The sequence below is a fragment of the Bubalus kerabau genome, chromosome 3, assembly GCF_029407905.1.
Source record: "Bubalus kerabau isolate K-KA32 ecotype Philippines breed swamp buffalo chromosome 3, PCC_UOA_SB_1v2, whole genome shotgun sequence".
In the NCBI taxonomy this organism is placed as follows: domain Eukaryota; kingdom Metazoa; phylum Chordata; class Mammalia; order Artiodactyla; family Bovidae; genus Bubalus; species Bubalus kerabau.
Window position 1 is genome coordinate 15,090,111 of NC_073626.1, and position 24,710 is coordinate 15,114,820.

Here is a 24,710-nt window from a genome sequence, read left to right on the forward strand (position 1 = left end):
CTAGCCTGCCAGGCTTCTCTGTCTATGAGATTTCCCAGGCAAGAATACTGGAGTAGGTTGCCATTTCCTTATCCAGGAAATCTTCCCAATCCAGGGATCAAAATCACGTCTCCTGCATTGGCAGGAGGACTCTTATCACTGAGTCATCACTTTTTTTTTTTTAACTGGCATGTCCCTTGATAAAAAGTTTGGTTGCTACTTGTCCATAAACTTACTTGTATTTACTCAAGTTCTAAAGACCCTGATGCTGGGAGAGATTGAGGGCAGGAGGAGAAGGGGATGGCAGAGGATGAGATGGTTGGATGGCATCCCCGACTCAATGGATATGAGTTTGAGTAAACTCCAGGAGTTGGTGATGGACAGGGATGCCTGGCGTGCTGCGGTTCATGGGGTCGCAAAGAGTCGGACACGACTGAGCGACTGAACTGAACCTTGCGCATAAAATATATTGCTTTTATATTTCTGTTCAGTTTGCATATTTCATACTTTTGTTTTGATCTTTTTAACTTCATGTGTATTCCTGGAGGCACAAATTCCTTTTGGTATCTGACAGACGTCTAAGCATATATTGTACACATAATAGACACAAAATATTTCATTAATGAATTTGTGAAAATAATTTAAAATGAAGTCTTTGATTGTTTCAAAATTACTCCAGAAATTTTTGTAGATTCATTGCATGGCAGTTAGAAATGGTGGTAGATTTGGGTAGAAAAGTTAGAAGTATCTTGAAGTAATAGCTGACACACAGGAAAAAGAAGAATCAATATATATGGCTTACTGAGATTGTTTATCATGGGGCCACCCAACCTTATGGATCTTGTTACTCCCTGGTTAGGACATCATTATATCAAAGCAAAGGGTAGTGATGCGTGACCACTAGTACTGGCTTTACTCTGATCTTGGGTAATCTATTTAATCTTTGTGGTCCTCTGTTCCCTTTTTTAAAAGTGAAATGACAGGGTTGGAAAGTTTTAGATGTCTCTTACAGATGTGAAAGTCTATCTACAGTGATTATCTAAGGCAGTCAAATACAGGTTCAGTTAGATTCATGGTACCTTATGTAATAAGAAGTGTAGGCATGCCACGTATTTTGGAAATATTTCCTTGAAATGGTTACACATGTTTTGCCTAGGATGTAGGCCAGTGTGTAGAGGATAAGGCTTTGGGAGGTAAAAGAAGGCAAATGAGATTGACTAACTGGAAGCTATCTAGAATTAGAGTTTAATAATATAAACATATGGGCAAAAACAGGTATGCAGTGACTAAACAGGAAATTTTGAAGTAGTAAACTCGGTTCCTTTGAGGAAGTAAAGCCGAAGCCACACGTCCACTTACAAGAGATTTTGTAAACCTAGATGTCCATCAGCAGATGAATGGATAAGAAAGCTGTGGTACATATACACAATGGAGTATTACTCAGCCATTAAAAAGAATACATTTGAATCAGTTCTAATGAGGTGGATGAAACTGGAGCCTATTATACAGAGTGAAGTAAGCCAGAAAGAAAAACACCAATACAGTATACTAATGCATATATATGGAATTTAGAAAGATGGTAACAATAACCCTGTGTACAAGACAGCAAAAGAGACACTGATGTGTAGAACAGTCTTATGGACTCTGTGGGAGAGGGAGAGGGTGGGAAGATTTGGGAGAATGGCATTGAAACATGTAAAATATCATGTATGAAACGAGTTGCCAGTCCAGGTTTGATGCACGATACTGGATGCTTGGGGCTGGTGCACTGGGACGACCCAGAGGGATGGTATGGGGAGGGAGGAGGGAGGAGGGTTCAGGATGGGGAACACATGTATACCTGTGGCGGATTCATTTTGATATTTGGCAAAACTAATACAATTATGTAAAGTTTAAAAATAAAATTTAAAAAAAAAAAACAAGAGATATTGTAGAAAATATTAAGCATTTGAGTAAAATCTGGACAACCTTCCTATCCAAGAGAAGGTCTGGGAATGTGGGGACCACTTTGAGGTTACCTAAGTAAGTTAGGGAAGTTGATAGGGAGGAGTGTGGCATATCCATCCTCTGAGGTTGGTCTCTATTCCAAGGTGATGTCTCCCAGAAGCTGGTTGGCCTGCCTTACTGCAGACACCGGAGAATCGTCCCCTTGCCCTGTTTGGGTGTTAGGTTTCTACAAACAGTGTTACGAGTGTCCTGTTTATTTTTCTTAATTCCTTATCCAATAGCAGTGACTATTATTTACAATTTGGGATATTTTCTTTCAGAATCCTGCCGGGGTCAAGCCCCGGTGGATCCAGGGAATTTGGAGCGGGGATGGCGTCGGCAAACTGGATATAATAGCTTTAATTAAATATTAATTAGAGATATAAAGAGTAATAGAATAAGGATAGCTCAGTAGGAAAATTCAGTGGAGAAAAGAGGCTGAATAACTTGGTTTACATGGAAAGCTAATAAAATTCCAAGGTAAGGAATTTACGTTACCTACGTAGGCCGCAGGCATCCTCCGGTCTCCCGAAGGAGAGGAGACACTAAGGCCTCCCCGGTCAGATCTTAGAAGCCCAGGCGCAATTAGTAGGCTTGATGAGCCTCCACGCTGAGATGGGAATTCAGCCAGAAGGTGAGAGAAAGAACGACATGGGGAGACCAAGTTTCGGTGAACAAGGCCCACACTTTATTTTCCAAAGTAGTTTTTATACCTTAACTTATGCATAGAGGATAATGGGGGACGGGGTAGAGTCATGCAGTAAGCCAGGCTTTCTTCCTGCAAACTTATCATATGCAAAAGTTTAGATGATTTACATCATCTTCTGGCCAGGAGGCCTGTTAACATTTTATGACCCTTTCTTCAGAAAACTTATTTTTCTCTAAAGGTGATTATTGTAAAGTCAGGCACCACCCTCCGAAAGCATTAGATAAAGTTGCATTCCTATAGGGCAAAGGTGTGGTGGGCTATAACAAGAAACAATTAACTCAAGGGTCCAAGGTTACAAACATTAAAGCTACTACTTACATTCCTATACACCAATTATATTAATCAATACACTGCCAGGGACACAGCAGGTAAGGGATATGGAAACTTAGCAGTAAACATTGGCCCAACAAGTGAAAAACCCTTCACCAATACAATTTCTAATCAATCTTTTAACTGCTCAAAGGAATCTGTATTTAGACAGTTTAGAACATCTCATGCCTCTCACGGTTGGGAGGCTGTGAACAATCACATGTGGCCAGAAGAACCTGTTCAGGCAGGTTAGAGGACTTCCAAAGGAGTTTTTAGGTTGAAATACTCTTGTCACGCCCAGGAACTTTATCAACTGGAGCCGTAAGTTAACTCTTTTTCAGAGAGAGATGGTGGGGGACAGCCCCCCGTAAAGTCAGAGGTGTAGGTGAGAGCACAAAGCAGTAAAGTAGACAGACTCTGGTTTTGGGGATAGATGCTCGAGAATTTCCAGGGGGACTTCTGAGGCTCGATCCCGCCTTTGCGTATGCCGAGCCTCCTTCCTCATGACCTTTGCCACAGGTGAAGTTCCTCACGCTGGCTCCCGGCAAATCCCTAGTGGGATTCAGAGAGAAACATCTTCCCATAAGCCTGAGGAATCGTTCTCATTCTCTGCTCTTGACTCCCTTTGGAGCATCGGGTCAGTTAGGCCCACCTGGTGCTCTGTAACCACGTTTCTTACCTTCTACCCACCGTGCAAGCACTATTCACCCATTTTCTGATTCGTGCAGGAGGGCCTTCCTCCTCCCTTTTCCCAAACTTCCTGTCTTTGGTCTCTTCCCTGTCCCCCATCACTTTTCCCCTGTAGTTTTTTTTAAAAAAACTTTTTTATACTTCTCATTGAAATTCCCTTTCCTCTAATGAACCAACCTTCCTTACCCTGTTAACCTCTCCACAGCAGTCTGTTGTCCTTGTCAAGTACACCTCAGTGACGCTGGGAAGGCAAAAAAGTCCATGCCCTATCCTCACGGTCTTTCTTAACGTTACAGAATCCTTTGATCAAACAAAATGTTTCATAGATTCTTGGTACGTAGAGCAGATGAAAGCATAGTAACAGGCTGCAGGAGGAGGAGGAAGACTCTGGCTGTCAGAGAACCCACCTCTCCTTTGTAACCGTATTCCCTTGGGTCTCTGTCCATGGGCACGTGCTGCTTCTCCCACAGAGATGTTTGCAGCTCTCCGTGCGACCTTGACATCTCCTGATTGTAAACATCTTGAAGAGTAGACCTTATCCTCTTATTTTTTCGTTTTCCTGTGTTTAGCATGTGGTGACTGACTGGTGGTAGAATGGAAACATGAAATGCTGAATTAATGACTTTTCAATAAATAATAGTTCTTAGACGTGAACCCAGGAACCTTGTATTGGCAATAAGCACAATAAAGGAAACCTATTGAACCTGAAATTAAGTACAGATTACCTGACTGGATTTAAATGGCCAATTTATCGGGGAAGGGTAGCTTGTTATATCCAGATACACCTTGAAGAAATGCCTGCTCTGTCTAAAAGGATTAACCACTGTGGTGATCTGTCTCTGGTGCCTACTTTGTTTGCCTCTGTTATAAGTGTAGAGAAGCTTTAACCCTTCCGACTCCTCTTTTCTAGTGCCATGAAGACCACTCGCCTTATGGTAACATTCTTTATTCTCACGGATTGTACAGTGTGCAACTATGTTTTTAGCTTTGTAGGTTAACATCATATTCAGTCTTGTGATCCTGAGATTATACTCCAGTTACTTTGGATTTGAATGTCTCCAGATACCCCCAGTTACATATTTGAATATATCTGGATTATTTTTTAGGTTGATAAATCCTATCAAGACTTAGAGGAACTTTATTTTCAACCTTTGGCAGCTCCTAGCCTAACTCTGCAAGTCCCGACAATAGTCATGTCTGGAGACAGTGGCACTGTTGGTACGAACTTTGCTCTTTGGTTGTTCCAAAACTTAGGAAGGACATTGTGGCTATTGACACAGATCACAAACTCAGATCCTTGGTTGTTTTGTCTTAGGTTATTTGCTGAGATAGTTTTTATGAGTTTCAGAGGGCTATATAGGCCTGCATGTAAATACGTAAAATAGCATCCTCTCACTTGAGTATGTGAATGGAGACAATACTCAAGTGCAGAGTAGTTTAGACCGCTTGCTTTGCATAGAAGCAGCTGGTTTTGACCCTCTTTCCACTACTGTTGTGAATAAGAGTTTTTAGGAGTGTTATCAGTAGACATTTAGAAATAAAAAAATCAGATGTAGATTTAAGAATACTTTTTCATGAAAGAGAATTTTGATTGAAGGCTTAGATATTCTATGACTATTTTTATATAGATTAAACGTCAATTTGTAGAAAGGATATAAGGAATAAGAGAAATGAACATGGAGAAGATGCAACATTTCTTCCTTTTAGAGGAACATTTCCTGCTGCTTTTAGAGACCGGTGCTTTTCTTGATAGATCCATGAATTTATTACTCTTCTGTTAGACTATGATTTTGTTCATGAGACTCAGGAAAACAAGAACTGTGAAGTATTAAATAGTGTTTCTACTTTGAAGACATTCAACATAATATAATCTTTCTCTTTCTGTGTTGTTTTAATCAAGAAACTTTTGCTCCAGTGTTTATTATACAGTCAAAACTCAAGTTTGATTTATGTTCTGTAAATTAATTTATGTAAGACTCAAGGACCCAGAATACCCTGGGCGCTCATCCCAGCTCCAGCACTAACTCCATAAAGTGTGGAACTCTGGGCCTCGACCGTTGCGTCTTCTTAAGTCTTATTTGTGAAATAATCATATTATGTCATCTTTATCTTCTGTTGTTTTTGTTCAGTCACTAAGTCTTGTCTGACTCTTTGCTACCCCCATGGACTGCAGCACACCAGGCTTCCCTGTCCTTCGCTATCTCCCAGAGTTTGCTCAAACTCATGTCCATTGAGTCAGTGATGCCATCCAACCATCTCATCCTCTCTCGCTCCCTTCTCCTGCCCTCAGGTTTTCCCAGCATCGGAGTCTTTCCCAATGAGTCAGCTCTTTGCATCAGGGTCATCTCTTTGGTCTCCTGTATTGGTAGGAGGATTCTTTACCTCTCACCACCTGGGAAGCCCCTTATTTTCTATGATGCTATGAATTTTAAGATTCTGTACGAATTATGTCTTTTGATGCTTGGTAGAAAAGAAGAAAAGGTTTCTTTGTCTTCTGTATTATTCAGATTAATGCTTTAGACAAGGATATATCTCTATTTCAATTTAGAAATAGGCTTCAGAAACATGAACGATGATATTGAATTAACATTTCAATTTTCATTTTAATTGACATTTCAAGGCTATCTAAAATTTATAGTATTTTAGAATTTCTTAAAGTATTATTCTTGTCAGCATTCATATTTTGAAGGATAAGGCTTTAAAAAATAAGTCTGTGCTAGGTACATTTCTAAATAAAAGAAATTTCAGGCTTTATTTCAGGCTTATTAACATGAACAAAGTTCACTAAACAAAAAGAACAGGATGTAAGAAAGGAATATTTAGAACAAGAACACTCTTTGAGAAATTGCATTAAAACTTTTGGTCACAGAGTGTAGCATCAATATTCCATAGCTGGGGTATGATTTTTGGCTTATAGTTCTGGTCTGCCCTAGCATTTTAAAGCCAAATTCAACAAAAAGCATGAAATAATATTTTAAATAAATTATTTAAGCATCTCTATTTTGAACTTTTCCTCCTAATTTTCTGGTGTTCTGCTTACGCCCTAAAATCAGCCTTGGACTGTTGTTTCTTGACCTGGTCTAGTGTTGATAATGTCAGCAGAACACTTTCCCTGGGTTGTTGTATATTGGCTGTACTGTTTTCAAAAGCACATAATGAAGACCTTGAGGAAGTACGTATAAATGCTAACCATGATTATTACTGTTATAGAATTGTTGGTAGTGATTTTATCTTGTTTTTCACACTAATATTTTTTAGCCTATGGGAATGTTTATACATTGCTACAGAACCTTTACAGTTTTGTGCTCCACAGATTCTCTCCACATCTTTACAGACTGTCGCATCCGTTGTCATCAGCCATCACTTTGGAATGCATTTCTAAAACCTACCCCCAACTTTATTCCCGGCCAGCCAGTCAAGTTGCATTTCAGAGACTTGCTGGGCATTACTGTCATCTCAGATCTGATTTGTCCTATTTGAATTTCCCTATGCTTCCCTGGTGGCTCAGACGGTAAAGCGTCTGTCTACAATGCGGGACACCCGGGTTCGATCCCTGGGTTGGGAAGATCCCCTGGAGAAGGAAATGGCAATCCACTCCAGGACTATTGCCTGGAAAATCCCATGGACAGAGGAGCCTGGTAGGCTACAGGCCATGGGGTCACAAAGAGTAGGACACGACTGAGTGACTTCACTTTCACTTTTCTATCCTTACTGGGGCTTCCCGGTTGGCTCAGATGGTAAAGAGTCTGCCTGCAGTGCAGGAGACCCAAGTTTGATGCCTCCATCAGGAAGATCCCCAGGAGAAGGAAATGGCAACCCACTCTAGTATTCTTGCCTGGAAAATCCCATGGACAGAGGAGCCTGGCGGGCTACAGTCAAAGACTCTGACACGGCTGAGAGACTAACACTTTCGCTTTCTATCCTTACTTCTCAGCTTCTGCTGATAGCTGGTGGCACCAGTGCTCTTTTGTATTTTCTTAGAGTAGGGATTTGTGATCTCTGACCTTTGGGCCAAATCTCACCTGCTGCTTGTTTCAAATAAAGTTTTATTGAAACAAACACACCTATTTAAATACCGCGTCTATCTGCTTTTACTCTAAGATGACAGAGCTAAGCAGTTGCATCAGAAACCTGTGGTCACCAAAGCCTGAATTAATTCACTGTCTGGCTGTTTTTTAGAAAATGTTAATCCTTGCCTTAGTCTCAAAACCTTGGCACCACCTTTGATCCATCCTTAAGCTTTCCCAAGTATATTCTAGCAAGAGAACTCATCTCCTTTTAACTTCTTTTCTTTTTTTTTGGGGATCCTCCACATGTGTTCAGGTCCTCACAACCTTTTGCCTGGGGTATTAAATGAATTTCACCACCCCTTGGCTTCTTTTCCCCATGCAGTTCATTTTGCACCTTGCCACCATGGTCCTTTACTCAGTTTGGCTCCACTTGGTGTCCACTCTGCCACCAAAACTTAAAAAATTTCCCCACTGCCCACTAAATTGGAGCCTGCCCAGCATTTTTTTGTGAGGCCCCTTCCACAATATAAGCCCTATTCATCTCCTTTATACAGAAATTTTCTCTGTAATGAAATGCTTTCCCCCAGCCTTCTCTCTTCTTGCCTTTGTCCATGCTGTAACAACTGCCTGAAGCCTTTTCTGCCTCCCTTGCACCCTCTCCACCCCTGTGAGTGCATGCTCAGTTGTGTCTGACTCTTGGCGACCCTGTGGACTGTAGCCCACCAGGCTCCTCTGTCCCTGGGATTCTCCAGGCAGCAATACTGGAGTGGGTTGCCATTTCCTTCTCTAGGGGATCTTCCTGACCAAGGGATTGAACCCGCTTCTCTTGCATCTCTTACATTGGCAGGCAGATTCTTTACCATTGCGCCACCTGGCAAGCCCTCTCCACTTTTATCTTGTTTTAAAATCCTCTCAGATTTTTTCATAAAGCTTTTTACTGTCTTTTCCTGTGTGCATATTCTTTTTCCCTCCATCATATGTTGCCTGTGTATCTTTCTGTTGCTTAATGCTGTGATGTTGTTGTTCTTTTGCATCTTATCTGTTATAAACCAGAACAGTGTCAAGTATGACACGCATGTCTTCTTCTTACTGTGGTCCCTTAAACACTTACTGTCGTGTCTTGTGTGGATACTTGCTCAGTCATGTCTGACTTTTTGCGACCCCATGGACTATAGCCTGCCGGGCTCTTCTGTTCATGGAATTCTCTAGGTGAGAATACTGGAGTGGGTTGCCATCTTCTTCTGCATCATGTCTTCAGTTCAGTTCAGTCACTCAGTCGTGTCCGACTCTTTGCGACCCCTTGAATCGCAGCACGCCAGGCCTCCCTGTCCATCACCAACTCCTGGAATTGACTCAGACTTATGTCCATCAAGTTGGTGATGCCATCCAGCCATCTCATCCTCTGTCGTCCCCTTCTCCTCCTGCCCCCAATCCCTCCCAGCATCAGGGTCTTTTCCAATGAGTCACCTCTTCGCATGAGATGGCCAAAGTACTGGAGTTTCAGCTTTAGCATCAGTCCTTCCAAAGAACACCCAGGACTGATCTCCTTTAGAATAGACTGGTTGGATCTCCTTGCAGTCCAAGGCACTCTCAAGAGTCTTCTCCAACACCACAGTTCAAAAGCATCCAAAAAAAACAACAACAACAACAACAAAAAAACCCCAAAAGCATCAATTCTTTGGTGCTCAGCTTTCTTCACAGTCCAACTCTCACATCCATACATGACCACAGGAAAAACCATAGCCTTGACTAGATGGACCTTTGTTGGCAAAGTAATGTCTCTGCTTTTGAATATGCTATCTAGGTTGGTCATAACTTTCTTAGATGTACTTAATAATTAAGTAATTGAATCACATTATTGGAAGCCAGCTTTTTTTGGGGTGGGTTTAATTTTGGTGACCTATCAGATCCTTGCACATTTGGCAGTGAATCTAGGTGCATAGCTCAAATTTTTGAAGAAACCAAATATTATTCCATTGTATGTGTTATTAATGTAAAGAATTTTGTTACAATGTATTGATTTTTTGTTTGTTTGATAAGGTATTTCATATGTCACATTTACTGCAAGAAAGCTATTTGTGTGTAATGATGTGCTTGGTACTGATTTTTTTTTTTTTTAAAGTAAAACTAAGTGGTAGTGAGCCAGGCAGTAATTCTCTTGGTTATGTTAAGCAATTTACCACAGTCACATTTCCTTGATTCTGTTAACAAGTTTTTTCATGATTCCAAGTGGATAAGTTATACTAGAGTATTTTAAGAAGTTATGGAAGTGAAATGCTTATAGGTGCTGATAAACTAGTCTTTTGTCCTCTGCCTGTTCATTCACTTAATCATTCTCTGCATACTTCCCAGCAGGTTTTGGTGTTGGCTGTTGGTCACACATAGCTGGCTCTGTTAATCCACTCCCCACCACCCCCCCTACTTTTTTAGGCTTTCAGTTCTGAATTTGTACACTTGAGAAAGTTGACAGAAACAAGGTGTGCCAGGTATTGAGACTTTTCGCTTCATAGCGTGTAGCCTAAAGTTTCCACGTCTGGAAACGGGGCTGCTGATTCCCTTAGCTTTCTCTGTTGGTTTCAGAACCCTATGCATTGCCTGGAGAGGGCAGTCAGAAGCACATTTGGGTGTATAAATCACCCGTAACCGAGCAACCTGTGAAAAAAATATACAGAGTATCACAGGTCCAAAAACCACATACTTGAAAAAGAATTGAAGATTTACAATTTTAATGTAAAATAAGCAAAGAATAAGGATAGTTTCCAGGAGGGGTTGTTAGCTCTGCTTGGTTTTCCACCGTCTTCTGGCAGAGCATCAGTGTTTGCCGAATGCACGTGTGCCCAAATGACTGACACCCTAACCCTCACTTACATCAAATATGCCCCAACTTCCTCCTAAGTAAAGAAATGCCTAATACAATAACCAGACATACATACCTTTGAAACAGCATTTCCACTTCTTAGAATTTATGTTAGGGAAATAGAGAACTTGGCATAGCTTTCACACCTAGGTTTTTATAATCCAGGAATACTTTCTCAAATATTCAAAGATTATCTTATCTATCCATCCACATGTGTTTGTGTATGTATATGTGTGCACATATCTGTATGCGTGTTTATTGTAAAATAATTTGTAATAGTGAAAAATTGGATATACCCTAAATGCCTCTCAGAACAAGATTAGTTAAGCTATAGTATACCTATATTGTTATGTTTAAAAAGGATGAGATTCCACTCCTGGGTGTATATCCAGGATATGTAAATACTAATTCAAAAAAATACATGCATCCCCAATGTTCTTAGCAGTATTATTTACAATTGTGAAGATTAGGAAGCAACCTAAGTGTCCACCAACAGATACATGGATAGAGAAGATGTGGTATATATTCACTGTATACACAATGGAATATTTTTCAGCCATAAAAAAGAACAGAGTTGTGCCATTTGCAACAACAAGAATGGATTTGGAGGGCATTGTGCTTGATGAAATGAGACAGGAAGACAAGTACCATATGATACCACTTGTATGTGGAATCTAAAATATAAAAAAGCTAGTGAATTTAACAAAAAATAATAGACTCACAGTGAAAACAACTACTGGTTACCAGTGGGAAGAAGGAAGATCAGGATAAGGGATTAAGAGGTACAAATTTAGGTATAAAATAAGTAAGTTATGAAGATAATACAACATGAGGAATATAGCCAATATTTTATAATACCTGTAAGTGGAGTATAACCTTTAAAAACGGAATCACTTTGTTGTGTACCTGTAACTTATATAATATTGTACTGTACTGTCAACTGTAATATCAAATGTGCTTCTATTAAGAAAAGTAGAATACAAAAAAAGGGATGTGGCTAATCTTTAGGTAAAGACACAAATGATAAACAAGGTGTATTGGATGGAAGTTATAAAATAAAGTATTGAAGTATTGTTTCATCTTTGTGTATTTATAGTGAACACAGGTCTATTTACACATCATACCTGCACTGAGAGGGATTGTCTAGACATAAGCATAAATAATCCGTAACTTGTAGACATCTCTGAGGAACAGAAGTGAGGAGCTGTGTGAATTCTCTGAAGAGAGGGGGATATTATACCTTCTGTTTCTTTCCTGTTCAACTTTTTAAATGTATATTTTACTTTTATACTAGACAAAAAGACTCGGAAATCATATAGTATGTTTTAGGAACATTTTCATTAATATTTAAAATAAATATAACTTATTTGAATGGCTAATGTCTGTCTGGAAAATGTGGCTTTCAAGAATGATTTATATACTTGAGAATTCTATGTAAGTAAAATTTTTTTCTTTTAGAATGAGGAGGTAATGAATGACCTTAGCAGATTGAACTGCCATGGTGTCCTTTATGGTGTGATAAATAGACGCCTGGTTCAGAAGTCATAATGTACTTTCTTGAAGCAGCTGTAAGAAAATCCTGTTTTGTGCTAGATGGGCTTGTTGAGTTCTAGGGAGCTTACGTGCACTAAGATCGGTTTCCCAGGGTACACTTGTGAGGAAAAGAATTAACACTGCTTTCTCTTCTATCTTTTAGAAAAGCTCAAGAGGAGAACAAGAAAATAGTGCTTGCTGGCTGTGTTCCTCAAGCCCAGCCTCGTCAGGATTACCTCAAAGGGCTGAGCATCATCGGGGTAAGCTTGGGCCTGATGGGAATATAATCCCACACTGTTAAAACTTGTCATGGCCCCTTATTTTCTGTTTCCAGGTTATTTACAAGCTTGGTTACACTTCTGGATGTCCTTCACACACTTTCCCTATTGCTGTGAAAATTTTGTTATGTCTTTGTAACATTTGAACCTAGCATGGAAACATGTTTTAGGTTCTCTCAAAAAAAAAACACCACACACACACACACACACACACAATAAAAACCATGGTATGGAATTTAACTTCGTTAATTATAACCTGGTCTATGTCTGCCTTCCAGGAGTGTCTCTCGCTGTATCATAGTAAATAGATGCGTCTTTTGGAATGTCCCACTTCCATCATAGTTGTCCCCTTAATCTTGGCTTCACCATTACTCTGTCTCAGTCTGTGCTGACTGCTCTGTGCCAGCCTCGACAGTCCTGTCTCTCGGTTTCCCTTTCCTTATTATTCAGTTACCTTTCATTTACTCTCTCAGCATTTCACAGAGTTGTAAGTTTGCAGTTAACTTGTATGATGTTTTGAATATAGCCCACCTCTCTTTTTGAATTATTAGCTCCATGCCAACAGCTTTTCTCTCTTTTTCTAAAACTCTGACCGTGTTTCTCCAGCCTTTCCCACGGTGCCAGAGATATAGTAGACAGTCTTTCAGAAAGTGTTTGGTGACTGAATGAAAGAAGTTTTCCCGTTGTACTTTTACTGTTGGTGTGCTCCTTTCCCTGTTGGGCAGTAAGCTCTCTGAAGCCGGGAGACGACGACCTACTATCTTTGTGGCCATCACTGTTCACACATGCCCAGAGGTAGCATTTGCACGGTATTTGTTGACCAAATGTTGGTGCTTCATCCTTTCCACCATTCTACTACAGCTGTACCCACTGTACTCAATGATGATCTTCTTTTAAAGAGGTTTCATAGTTTAAAAAATATATAAAAATAATTACATGCTCATAGAAAAGACTGTATATAAAATCGCCATCTGGATTGGACTCATTGGATTTTTTTTTCTTTTTTCATGTACTGTTGATAGGTTCTTATACTGTATTCTCAGTGTAATGAACTTGTTTTCCACTGTGAAGTCCTTACCCCACTGGCAAATTTAATAATCTTTGAACAAACATTCTCCTGTTAAACAAACAGAACCTGAATGTTTGGGAACTTTAGTTTGTTTTTACCACTTGTCTGTTTACATTTTGATTTCTCTTGGTTTAAGGAATGAACTGAATATGGACTCCAGAGTTATCTTTTCATGTCAAACTAACTTTCTCCATAAACATGATCCTGCTGTGTTAGGAAAATAGAAAACTAGTTAGAATGCTGTTTTAGAGACAAAGTGTGGTAAAAGCTTGGAATTCATTTTTGAGTTTATCTCAAGGAATTACGTTCCCAGAATAGTAGAATTTCTGTAGTATGGCAGAAGCCTGCTCCCTGTGTGCATTATAGGAACATTCCCCAGAACTCTACTGTGTGTTGTGAAGAGTTCAGTGTATGTGAGGATCTTGGGGAGATTCTCAAGATGTTGTAAGAGAGGATGCCAGTGCTGGTGATACGGGCGACGATTTTCAGAGATGATGTAACTCAAGGACGTGGCAGTGAACATTTTCCCCGTTTAACCTAGCACGCTTTGTGTTCTGTCTCCTGGTCTCATTTTATTACCTTTTAAATTCTTTAGATTTACCTAGTTTCTTTATAATTGGAGAAATAATACGTTTGAAGAAAGTGAATAGAAAGAAAATTCATAATCCTGTCACCCTAACACAATACTTATAACTTTGCTCGTTCTCTTCAGGGGCTTCCCTAATGGCTCAGACGGTAAAGAATATGTCTGCAGTGTGGGAGACCTGGGTTCAATCTATGGGTCGGGAAGATCCCCCGGAGAAGGGAATGACTACTCACTCTAGTATTCTTGCCCGGAGAATTCCATGGATAGAGGAACTGGTGGGTTACAGTCCATGGGGCTGCATAGAGTCAGACATGACTGAGCGACTAACACTTTCACTTTCACCCTCTTCAGACTTTTTTTAACCTCTGCATAGTTTACTTAATTGCAGTGTCAAAACTATTTTGTGTCCCTCTTTTTCCATGAAATTTTATTCTATGAACTCTTTAACCATTTTAAGTCCTGTGTTAATATTCTACTGAAGGATATACCACAAGTTACTTAACTGTTCTTAATTGTTGGATATAAATAGTTTTCTAATTTTTAGGGAATATACATAATACAATAATGTTCATCAAGGGCTTTCTATCTGAAGATCAGCATATTGTGAAAAGTTTCCAAAAGTAGAATTGCTCTATCAATAACAACATTTCCGAGTTGTAATATAATTATATCTTTAGTAATATTACTAAAGTATAAGATTGTTCTCTGTCAACATCCTTTTACACAGCATTTGTATATGTGGCAGCTATATGACATCTGTCATAACTGACTATGTATAAAAACTGTGTCCAGGAGAACTGAAATCTTAAAAAAAAAAGTGGAGAAGGAAACCAGTATCATTTATAATTGGCATTTGGAGAGATCTGTTTCTGAATAGGGCTTCCCTGATGGCTCAGTGGTAAAGAATCCACCTACCAAGCAGGAGACGCTGGTTTGATCCCTGGATGAGGAAGATTCCTGGAGAAGGAGATAGCAACCTGCCCCATATTCTTGCTTGGAAAATCCCATGGACAGAGGAGCCTGGCAGGCTACAGTCCATGGGGTCACATAGAGTCAGATACAACTTAGTGACTAAGCAACAACAGCAGTAGTTTCTGAATAGAATTGTTGAACTGCTACAAAATCAAAAACCTTCTGAAATATACTGAGTTATAGTCAAGTAAAGAAACAAATTATATTGGCTTACACAAAAGAATTCTGAAGTGTAAAACAATATGAAGATGTTTAAATTCAATTATTTGGGAAACTTTTTAGGAGGATATTTAGAATTGCATTAAACAGTTGATTTACAGACTGTGTGAAAACTGTTATTCCAATCTCAGTATTTCCCTCATAGTGTTTCTATGATGGAGGCATCAATAGAGATGGAAGGAAGACCAGCTATAACTATGGCCTGTGCTTCCACCTCCTGCTAAGATTTGTCTTTGTTGCCCCTCAGTACAGGGAGGGTGGTCTGCTCTGTTGACCAAGTGATTGAAATAAAAAGCTTTAGATTGTGAGCAAGGACCTTATTGCAATTCTGGGGTTAAAAAGACATACTGTCCCATGTTTGCAGCTCCTGGAGTAAGCATTTAAGAAGACGTTTACTAAGGAAGAATGATATTTGTTACTGTTTTGACATGCTAACTTCCACCCATATCAGCCTTTAGAAACGGGACATCTAATTTGTTTCCATAATCAGAGATGGCAGTGTGTTGGGGGCACATAGTAATTGGTGATTTGACGCCTGGGCTTTATAATATCATCTCTTAATGCCTTCTGAATCCAGTTGTAATTAATATTATCTGTGTGTTGGGATAGAGAAAGAGGGTAACAGAATATCAGAACCAGAGGTAATACCTATCAACCTCTGGGTCCAGAAGTACTGGCTTCGTTGGCAGTAATCTTTAGACTTCTCTCATCCTGGTTTTTCCTTATAGTAGGAGAAGAGAAAAGACAGATTTGAAAACATATATATGTTGGATAAAAAGATCTTTTTTTTTAAGCAAACCTCTTTCCCTAATGTGATTAAATGAAGTTTATTTGTAGAATATAAATTTATAGGTAATCAGTGCAGAATCAAGATCTTTTCCATTTTTAAGGGATCTTGAAACATTTTACCTTACCGTGAAAACTGTTATTTCTCTTTTGACAAATACTTATAGTTAACTATTCACCTTGCAATTAGTTTTCATGCAATGCTACCTTTTTTTTTTTTTTTTTTTCAATTTCCGCTCTTAATTGTTTACATTGACTCTGTGGCTAGCTGTAGGTAGTTCCAAGATTGTGTGACTGCTCTATTGAATGCTATTTTTCTTCACTTTGTTAATTTTTTGGCAGGAAAGTTGCTTTTAAATTAGTCAGCCAGAAAGGAGGTTCTCTTTTAAAGTTTGGTAGCAGGAAAGAATAGCAGACATCAGAGCTCAGAAAGCCAGACTTGAAATCCCAGGGTTGCCACATCATACTTTCTTCTATTCAGCTAGTACTTACCGAGTACCTACTAAGTGCTAGCTACTGTTCCAGGTGTGAGGGATGCAGTGGTTTATAAAAAAGATCCTTGTCCCCATAGAGCTTACATTCCAGTTCTTGGGGAGAGAAATCTGGTTTGAGCCCAGGATATCTTCAGCCTCCTGGAGCATTTGGTGGGATGGGTCCCTAGGCAACCCAACAGGGAGATTGATGAGGTGGGAATTTCTTTGTAAGGGTCAGATGCAAATACACTTTGTGTCCATCAGCTGGGAGTTTTGTTAGAAATAGACAGCTGAAATAGTATTTATTTACCTGAGCTGTTCCTGAGGTGGTATTATTCCTCAATTCCTAGAGTAGTCATTAGTGATAGCCATGACGTTTATTAAGAAGGTTGGTTTTTATTCTGTTACATGAAAGCAGGCTTATAGAACTATACATTTTGTGTAGTTTTTTGTGCTAGTAAACAAAGACTTGCATCTGAACTTGGCTTCGTGTTGACTCATTAGCTTGTCTTTGTGTTAATATCTCTGCTGCTGCTGCTGCTGCTAAGTCGCTTCAGTCATGTCCGACTCTGTGCGACCCCATAGATGAAAGCCCACCAGGCTCCCCTGTCCCTGGGATTCTCCAGGCAAGAACACTGGAGTGGATTGCCATTTCCTTCTCCAGTTAATATCTCTAGAAATACTAAATAACTGAATTAATCAACTGGTTGTAACATTTTAAAACATGCAGTTCAAAGCGGAATATACATTTGGATATTCAAAATTTGTGAGTGATAGAACTTCCTGATGTGCCAGCTGTGAGCCCTGCAGGCAGGTGCATATTTTCTTTGGAGAAATGAACAAAAATGTGCTTTAACACAGGTGTCCACTTATCTCAGGGACTATTACCAGGTTGATTTGCAGTGGTTTAAACATTTTTTCAGGCAGGCTACTCTAATCCCGAAGAGTCAGACAGCATGGTGACTGTTTCATATATGAATGTTAATTTTGAAAATTATGTGTATAAATAAAGGAACATTTGAAAGAGGATACGTTTTAGAATATTTCTATGATATACTGTATTCCAAAAGGAGAATTCATGAAATGAAACAATGTCCCAGTAACAGTGGCATTGATATTGAGGGCAAAACTTGAGAAACTATTCTTCTATTTTTTTCTACTTCATGTCATTTAATATTTCTTCTTGTCATATTCCTTTTTTTTTTTTTTAACCTTTAATTATCAAAATGACAGCATTGGAACAGAATGACAGGTAGATTTAAAAGCCCGTTCATTTTTGTGCCTTCCTAGATCTATTGTTTTTACTTTTGGGGGGCCTCTATCTATATGTGTACATATTTTTCACCTACTGAAGTATATAAGAGGAGGTCTAGCATATTATGATTCAGGTTCATGTCCCTGGCCCACCGCTTGTTAGCTATGTGACCTTGTTCAAGTTACTCAACCTCTCTGTACCTCAATTTCTTCATCTGTAGCGTGGAGAATAATAATAGAGCCTAACTCTGAATTTTGTAAGGGTTAAAGTATTTAATAAATGTGCTTAGCATGGTCCCTGGCACATCATTAGTGCTCTGTATTAGCTTTTTAGAATTATTTAATTCTCTTACTAGTAGGATTAACACTGAGTACAGCTATGTGCCTGGAATGAAGCTATCTGCTAGAGATACAGAGGTGAATAAAATTTGTTCCCTAAAGACAGTGAAATCTGAAGAGAGCTGCAAGTAATCATGATAAATACACCTAAGGATACAGTCTGGTGGGCACACAGAGGTTAAAGTCATTCTTGACTTGGGTTTCAAAGGTCGAGTAGTGGTTTGATGAATGGAGGAAGGGGAGAGGGCTTCTGAGCAGAAGGCTCATATCTAAGGAAAAGCGTGTGTGCTTAAGGGTGCCGTGGAGGTAGAAGGAATATCAAGAAGTGTGTCCTGATTTGAGTATAACTTGGAGGCACTGGCTTTAAGAGGTGTGGTTTGAAGTATTGCAGACTAGTGATAAATAGAGTGGGAAGAAGGAGTTCAATGCAATGCTTAGGTCAAAATCAGCATGACTAGGTTAAAGATGGGGGCAGGAATAAGATAGTATGAAAAAGTGTTACAAGCAGTATAATCTGGTGGTTATTTCTATATACGCTTGTTCATTATTTTAAACTCTTCTTGTATGTTATTGGTACTAACTTTTTAAGTAAGATTTATTGAGATATAATTAACATATAATGAAATCACCATTGAGTTTTATGTGGAACATTTCCATTGTACTGGAAAGCTCTCTTATATCCTCCACCCCCTACCCTCGACAAATGTAAACAGGTCCCTGGAAATCATAGTTCTGATTTCTGTCCCTACAGTTTGGCCTTTTTCAGATGTCACATAAATAAAATTATAAGCATACCTCAGAGATATAGTGGGTTTGATTCTAGACCACTCCAGTAAGGCAAACATCACAATAAAGCACGTCACATGATTTCTTTTTTGCTTTTCAAATGCATATAAATGTTATGTTTATACCATATTATAGTCCCTTGTAGCTCAGTTGGTAAAGAATCTGCCTGCAATGCAGGAGACCTGGGTTCGATTCCTGGGTTGGGAAGATGCCCTGGAGAAGGAAATGGCAACCCACTCTGGTATTCTTGCCTGGAGAATCCCATGGACAGAGGAACCTGGCAGGCTCTAGTCCATGGGGTTGCAAGAGTCGGACACGACTTAGTGACTAAACCACCACCACCATAGTCTCTTAAGTGTGCAGTAGCACTGTGTCTAAAAAATATATTCATACCTTAATTTTAAATGCTTTATTGCTAAAAATGCTGTGATCTGAGTCTTCAGTGAGTTGTAATCTTTTGGGGAGTGGAGGGTCTTAACCTCAGTGTTGATGGCTGCTGACTAATCAGGGTGGTGGTGGCTGAAGGCTGGGGTGGCTGTGGCAATTTCTTAAAATAAGGCAGCATTGAAGTTTGCCTCCTTGATTGACTCTCCTTTCCATGAATGATTTCTCTGTGGCCTGCAATGCTATTTGATAGCATTTTGCCTATAAGAAGAACTCTCAAAATGAGTCAGTTCTGTCAGATCCTGCTGCTGCTTTATCAACTAAGTTTATATAATATTCTAAAGCCTTTTTTGTCATTTCAGTAGTCAGTTAAGTTTGCTGTCTTATGTGGGCACAGTTCATGGTACCCCAAAATAATTACAGGAGTGACATTAAAGGTCACTTATCTCAGATCACCATAACAAATATAATAATGAAAGAGTTGAAAATATGGTGAGGATTACCACAATGTGACACAGAGATAGGAAGTGAGCAAATGCTGGAGGAAAAATAGTGCCAACAGACTTTTTCAATAGCATTTCCATAGATCTTCTATATATATATAAAACCCTCCGTATTTGTCAAGTGCGATAGTATAGGCTTTGCCTCTGTATGTGTTACTTTGTTTTTTCACTTAGCATAATTCATTCAGTGTTCATACATGTTGTGGTTAATAGTTTTTTACTTGTTATTGTATGGAGTTATTTCACTATATGGATGGACCACAGTTTGTCCATTCGGCTAGTTGATGGAAAGTTGTGTTGTTTGCAGTTTGGGGCCATGAAGAATAAAGGTCCTGTAAACACGTGTGCACAGTCTGTATGTGTTTGCGTTCTCTTGGGTGAATACCTTGGAATGATACTGGTTGGTCATGTAGTTAGCATTTGCTCAGCCTTTTAAAAACTGCCAAATTATTTTCCAAAACAGCTGTGCTGTCTTGCATTTCTACCAGCAGTTCAGTTGCTTCACCTCTTGACCAGAGCTTGGTACTGCCAGTTTAATTGTAGCAGTTGTAGTAGTAGATTAGTATTAATAGTATCTCATTGTGGTTTTAATTTGCTTTTCTCTGTTGGCTAGTGATACTGACCATATTTTTTGTGATTATTTGCTATCCATATATCTTTAATAGAGCGTTTGAATTTTTTTTTTTTTTAATCACCTTCTCTTTTGGTGATCTTGAGTTAGGAAAGTGTTTCTTAGATAGGACATGGACACACACACACACACACAGAGCACTGTTTTTTAGGACAGGAAGGAAGAGAAATGAATAAATTGGACTTTTCAAAGATACTGTTAAGATGAAAAGATAAGCCACGAACTGGAGAAAGTATTTCCAAAACATATATCTCCTAAAGGGTTTATATCCAGAATATATCAAGGACTCCTACAACTCAACAGCAGGGAATCAACTTATTTTAACATGGGGGAAAATGTGTGTGTGTCTTTTAATCACTATTTTTTATTGCCTTTTAAAATATTGATATCGTGGAAGCTTGGAATTTGAGGGAGAAGGGAATGAGTGGGTAATATCTCCTGTGGTTTCAAAACTTAAAATTTATGTTTCTAGGATCTAGGAATAGGTCTGATAAAATATATATATTTTTCTCTTTTAACCTCCCCGCCGCCCCCCCACCTTTTTTTTTTTAAAAGAATGGAAGGGATTTGTTCAACTCTTCACTCTGTTTGCAGTTTACCATGGTGAAGACTTACAAGCTCCAGAAAGCCAGGGATTTTTTTTTGCTCTTACTTTACAGCTTTACATATTTTACATTATTTTCTGTACTTAGTACAGTGCCTGGCTCAGTAAATATTTGTTGAGTGGATATTTGTTAAATATCAAGTATGCATTTATGTTTTTCCATATTGTTCTCAGTTTTACCAGCAGCATTTATTTTTAAAATGTCTTTTCCTTCTTTGATGCTAACTCTTATCATGTTTGTTTCTTAATTAATGTACGAGTTTTTTATGTTGCTTAACAAATTACCATAAACATGGTTGCTTAAAATAACACATTTATTATCTTAAGCTTCTGGAGATGAGTTGGACTTGGGTTTTGCTGAGCTAAACTCAAGGTGTTGATAGGGTTGCATTCTTTCCTGGAGTCTCTGGTGGGGCGGTCTTCTTCCTTGGTCTCTCCAACTTTTAGAGGCACCACATTCCTTGACTTGTGGGCCCTTCTTCCATCATTACGGCCAGCAATGCTGTCTTTCTCTCTGCACCTTCCTCTAGCATCGCCTCTCATCTCCTGAGATGGGAAAGATTGTTAGCTTTTAAGGACTCACAGGACTTTGGGCCTCTTTGCCTAATCCAGGTTAATCTCATCATCTTAAGGTCTTTAATCATGCCTGCAAAGTCATGATTAAAGTTTGCTTTGGAAGGTAACATACTCTCCTGTGCTATGGGTCATGACTGGAACATTTTTGAGAGGCTATTATTCTGCCCACTACATGGAAATTATTTATTGATGATTTATATCCCTGATGTATATGTTTGTTTTAATTCTAATAGTACTTTATTTAATATGGCCATAATATTCTAATGTACTAAGGAATGTTTCTTTATATAATTGAGTTTAGTGTGTTGCTTAGCTGCTTAAGGTTTCTCCCTCTCCCCACCAGGAAGTTTTATAGGCATTTTAATTAGATTTAAGAGCGAAAAGTTCCTGGTACTGATCCCCATTTTGCTGGCAGCCATCTAGCCTGGCTTCATCTTTCACTTAGTAATTTTTATCTCTTACTCAGTGTTCATCACTCACTGGTACCATTCAGGTAGAAAGTATGATTTCAGTAGTGTGTGGAATGTGTTGTCACATAACTTTTGATGAAAGGGCTATTTCTACCACTGGGGAATAATTTTTCTCAATGAAGAGATGAAAGGAGATCATGTACTGGCAGATGAGAGAGTTGGTTGGTTTTTTTTTTTTTTTTTTTAAGTTAAACCACATGTAGCGTCAAATGCTCTTTTGTGTAATTCATGAGCAAACTTGTTCAGGGGCTTGTGAATTCAAGAAACTTTACTCCAGTAGAGTTAACTAGTGACTACTCTGGACTTCCCCAAATTTAAGAGATTTGGAAATTGAGTTCTCTTCCAATAGCATTTATAGAGATAGGGACTTTCCTTAACGGTTTAAAGAAAAATAATTTTTGAGAGAAAAATCTTTATTTTTAACCATGAAGTCAGTATTGAATTTTAACCTGTCAAATGTTGATTATTGGATCAAACTCCCATTATGGTAAGAGTGAAAAATCTGAATATACACTTAACGGAAAAGGCTTTTTATAGTATAGTTCTTCACAGAAAAAGAAAAGCATTTTTTTTTTTTTCTTTTCAAAGGTTGATAGAATTTTTAGGTGCTTTCAAAGTTTTGGTCTGATATTGCTTAATTAGAATGAAACACAGATTGTCCTAGTTTATTTATGTACAGGCAGGGTTAAGAGTGCTAATGAGAGAGAGCCTCTGTATCTGTGTTGATGTGTATCTATAGTGTATAACCTTTGTTACTCCTGAAAGGATCTGAAGTGTCTTGGGATAAAATCAAGAGATAGTGAAACCCCAGCCAGATTCATGCAGGTATAAAAAGACCCACATCAAGTAATAGAGAAATATGGATGAAGAGTAGTTTTTACACATTTTTGATAGTATTAGCCTGAGCGATGCTATTGAGATTGTTCTGTTAATCCTTCAGTGACTTCCTTCAGTGGGTAGAATAAAATCTGACCGGCACAGCATGAGCTGCAAGGTATTCATTCCATAGGCTCCCTCCTCTAATTATCTTACTCCATTACCTACCATGGCGCCCCCCATTTACCATGGCTTCCGTCTCTCTTCTTCTGTGTGTGATCTTCCCCCTGGAGGTTCACGCTGGTGTTTCTGGCCTATGGCTCAGGTTGCAGCATTGATACTGCCTGTCCAGAGGTTGGCCTGGACCACTGTAAAAAACTGCCCTCTCCTCCTCCAGTCACTCCCACATTTTGCTTTCTTCATAGCATCTGTCATGATAGAAATGAACATGTTCCATTGTTTAGCTGTTTATCTCCCCCAACCAGAAGCAGGGACTTGGTGTTTTTCGCCATTAGTTCCCAGGTTCCTAGAACAGTCATAGTCCTTGGTTGGTGCTTAATAGATACATGTCGAGTGAACGCATGCACAGCAGAGGTGATTTGTGGATGAGCATTTGGGGGGATAGTTGTTGCCTGCGTTCACTTGAAAGTCCCAAGTTCAGTTGGATAGCATTTTGTGATTATTAAATAATGAGGTCTACATATAAAGGAAAAGGGAAATTCGAGAAACCTGCCCCCTCTGTGCTGTTTCTAGATAAGATTTACTGAGACTCAGTTCAGTTCAGTCGCTCAGTTGTGTCCGACTCTGCAACCCCATGCACTGTAGCACACCCGGCTTCCCTGTCCCTCACCCACTCCTGGAGCTTGCTCAGACTCATGTCCATCGGGTCAGTGATGCCATCCAACCATCTCATCCTCTGTCGTCCCCTTCTCCTCCTGCCTTCAGTCTTTCCCAGCATCAGGGTCTTTTCAAGACTACTTGGTTAAGAATTTAGCAGGATACCTTCATGCCTGTGTTCCCTCAGCTTAGGAAATAGCAGTAAGTATCTACTGCCGAGAGATGTTGTGAGGGTTAAAAGTGATGGTGCATGTGGCATGTTAGTACAGAGCCTGGGGCAAGGTAATTGCTCATTATTACTAGTCATTAAGCTTTATTGACTATGCGAAAGCCTTTGACTGTGTGGATCACAATAAACTGTGGAAAATTCTGAAAGAGATGGGAATACCAGATCACCTGACCTGCCTCTTGAGAAATTAAATGCAGGTCAGGAAGCAACAGTTAGAACTGGACATGGAACAACAGACTGGTTCCAAATAGAAAAAGGAGTGTGTCAAGGCTGTATATTGTCACCCTGCTTATTTAACTTATATGCAGAGTACATCATGAGAAACACTGGACTGGAAGAAACACAAGCTGGAATCAAGATTGCCAGGAGAAATATCAATAACCTCAGATATGCAGATGACACCACACTTATGGCAGAAAGTGAAGAGGAACTAAAAAGCCTCTTGATGAAAGAGGAGAGTGAAAAAGTTGGCTTAAAGCTCAACATTCAGAAAACGAAGATCATGGCATCTGGTCCCATCACTTCATGGGAAATAGATGGGGAAACAGTGGAAACAGTGTCAGACTTTATTTTTCTGGGCTCCAAAATCACTGCAGATGGTGACTGCAGCCATGAAATTAAAAGACGCTTACTCCTTGGAAGGAAAGTTATGACCAACCTAGATAGCATATTCAAAAGCAGAGACATTACTTTGCCAACAAAGGTCCGTCTAGTCAAGGCCATGGTTTTTCCAGTGGTCATGTATGGGTGTGAAAGTTGGACTATAAAGACAGCTGAGCACCGAAGAATTGATGCTTTTAAACTGTGGTGTTGGAGAAGAGTCTT

The 24,710-nt window shown here is 39.2% G+C and overlaps 1 protein-coding gene across 20 annotated transcripts in view; it reads left to right on the forward strand.

Moving 5' to 3' along the window:
* The window catches only part of CDKAL1 (CDK5 regulatory subunit associated protein 1 like 1), a 777,071-nt gene that overhangs the window by 158,766 nt on the left and 593,595 nt on the right, over positions 1-24,710 (forward strand). For all 20 annotated transcript variants that reach the window (XR_008711390.1, XR_008711388.1, XR_008711389.1 and 17 more), the window contains one exon: positions 12,237-12,333. Coding sequence is in view for 16 of the 20 variants with exons in the window: in XM_055570761.1 (XP_055426736.1) it covers positions 12,237-12,333 (97 nt within the window). In the remaining 4 variants the exon portion in view is untranslated. The remainder of the gene's footprint in view (positions 1-12,236; positions 12,334-24,710) is intronic.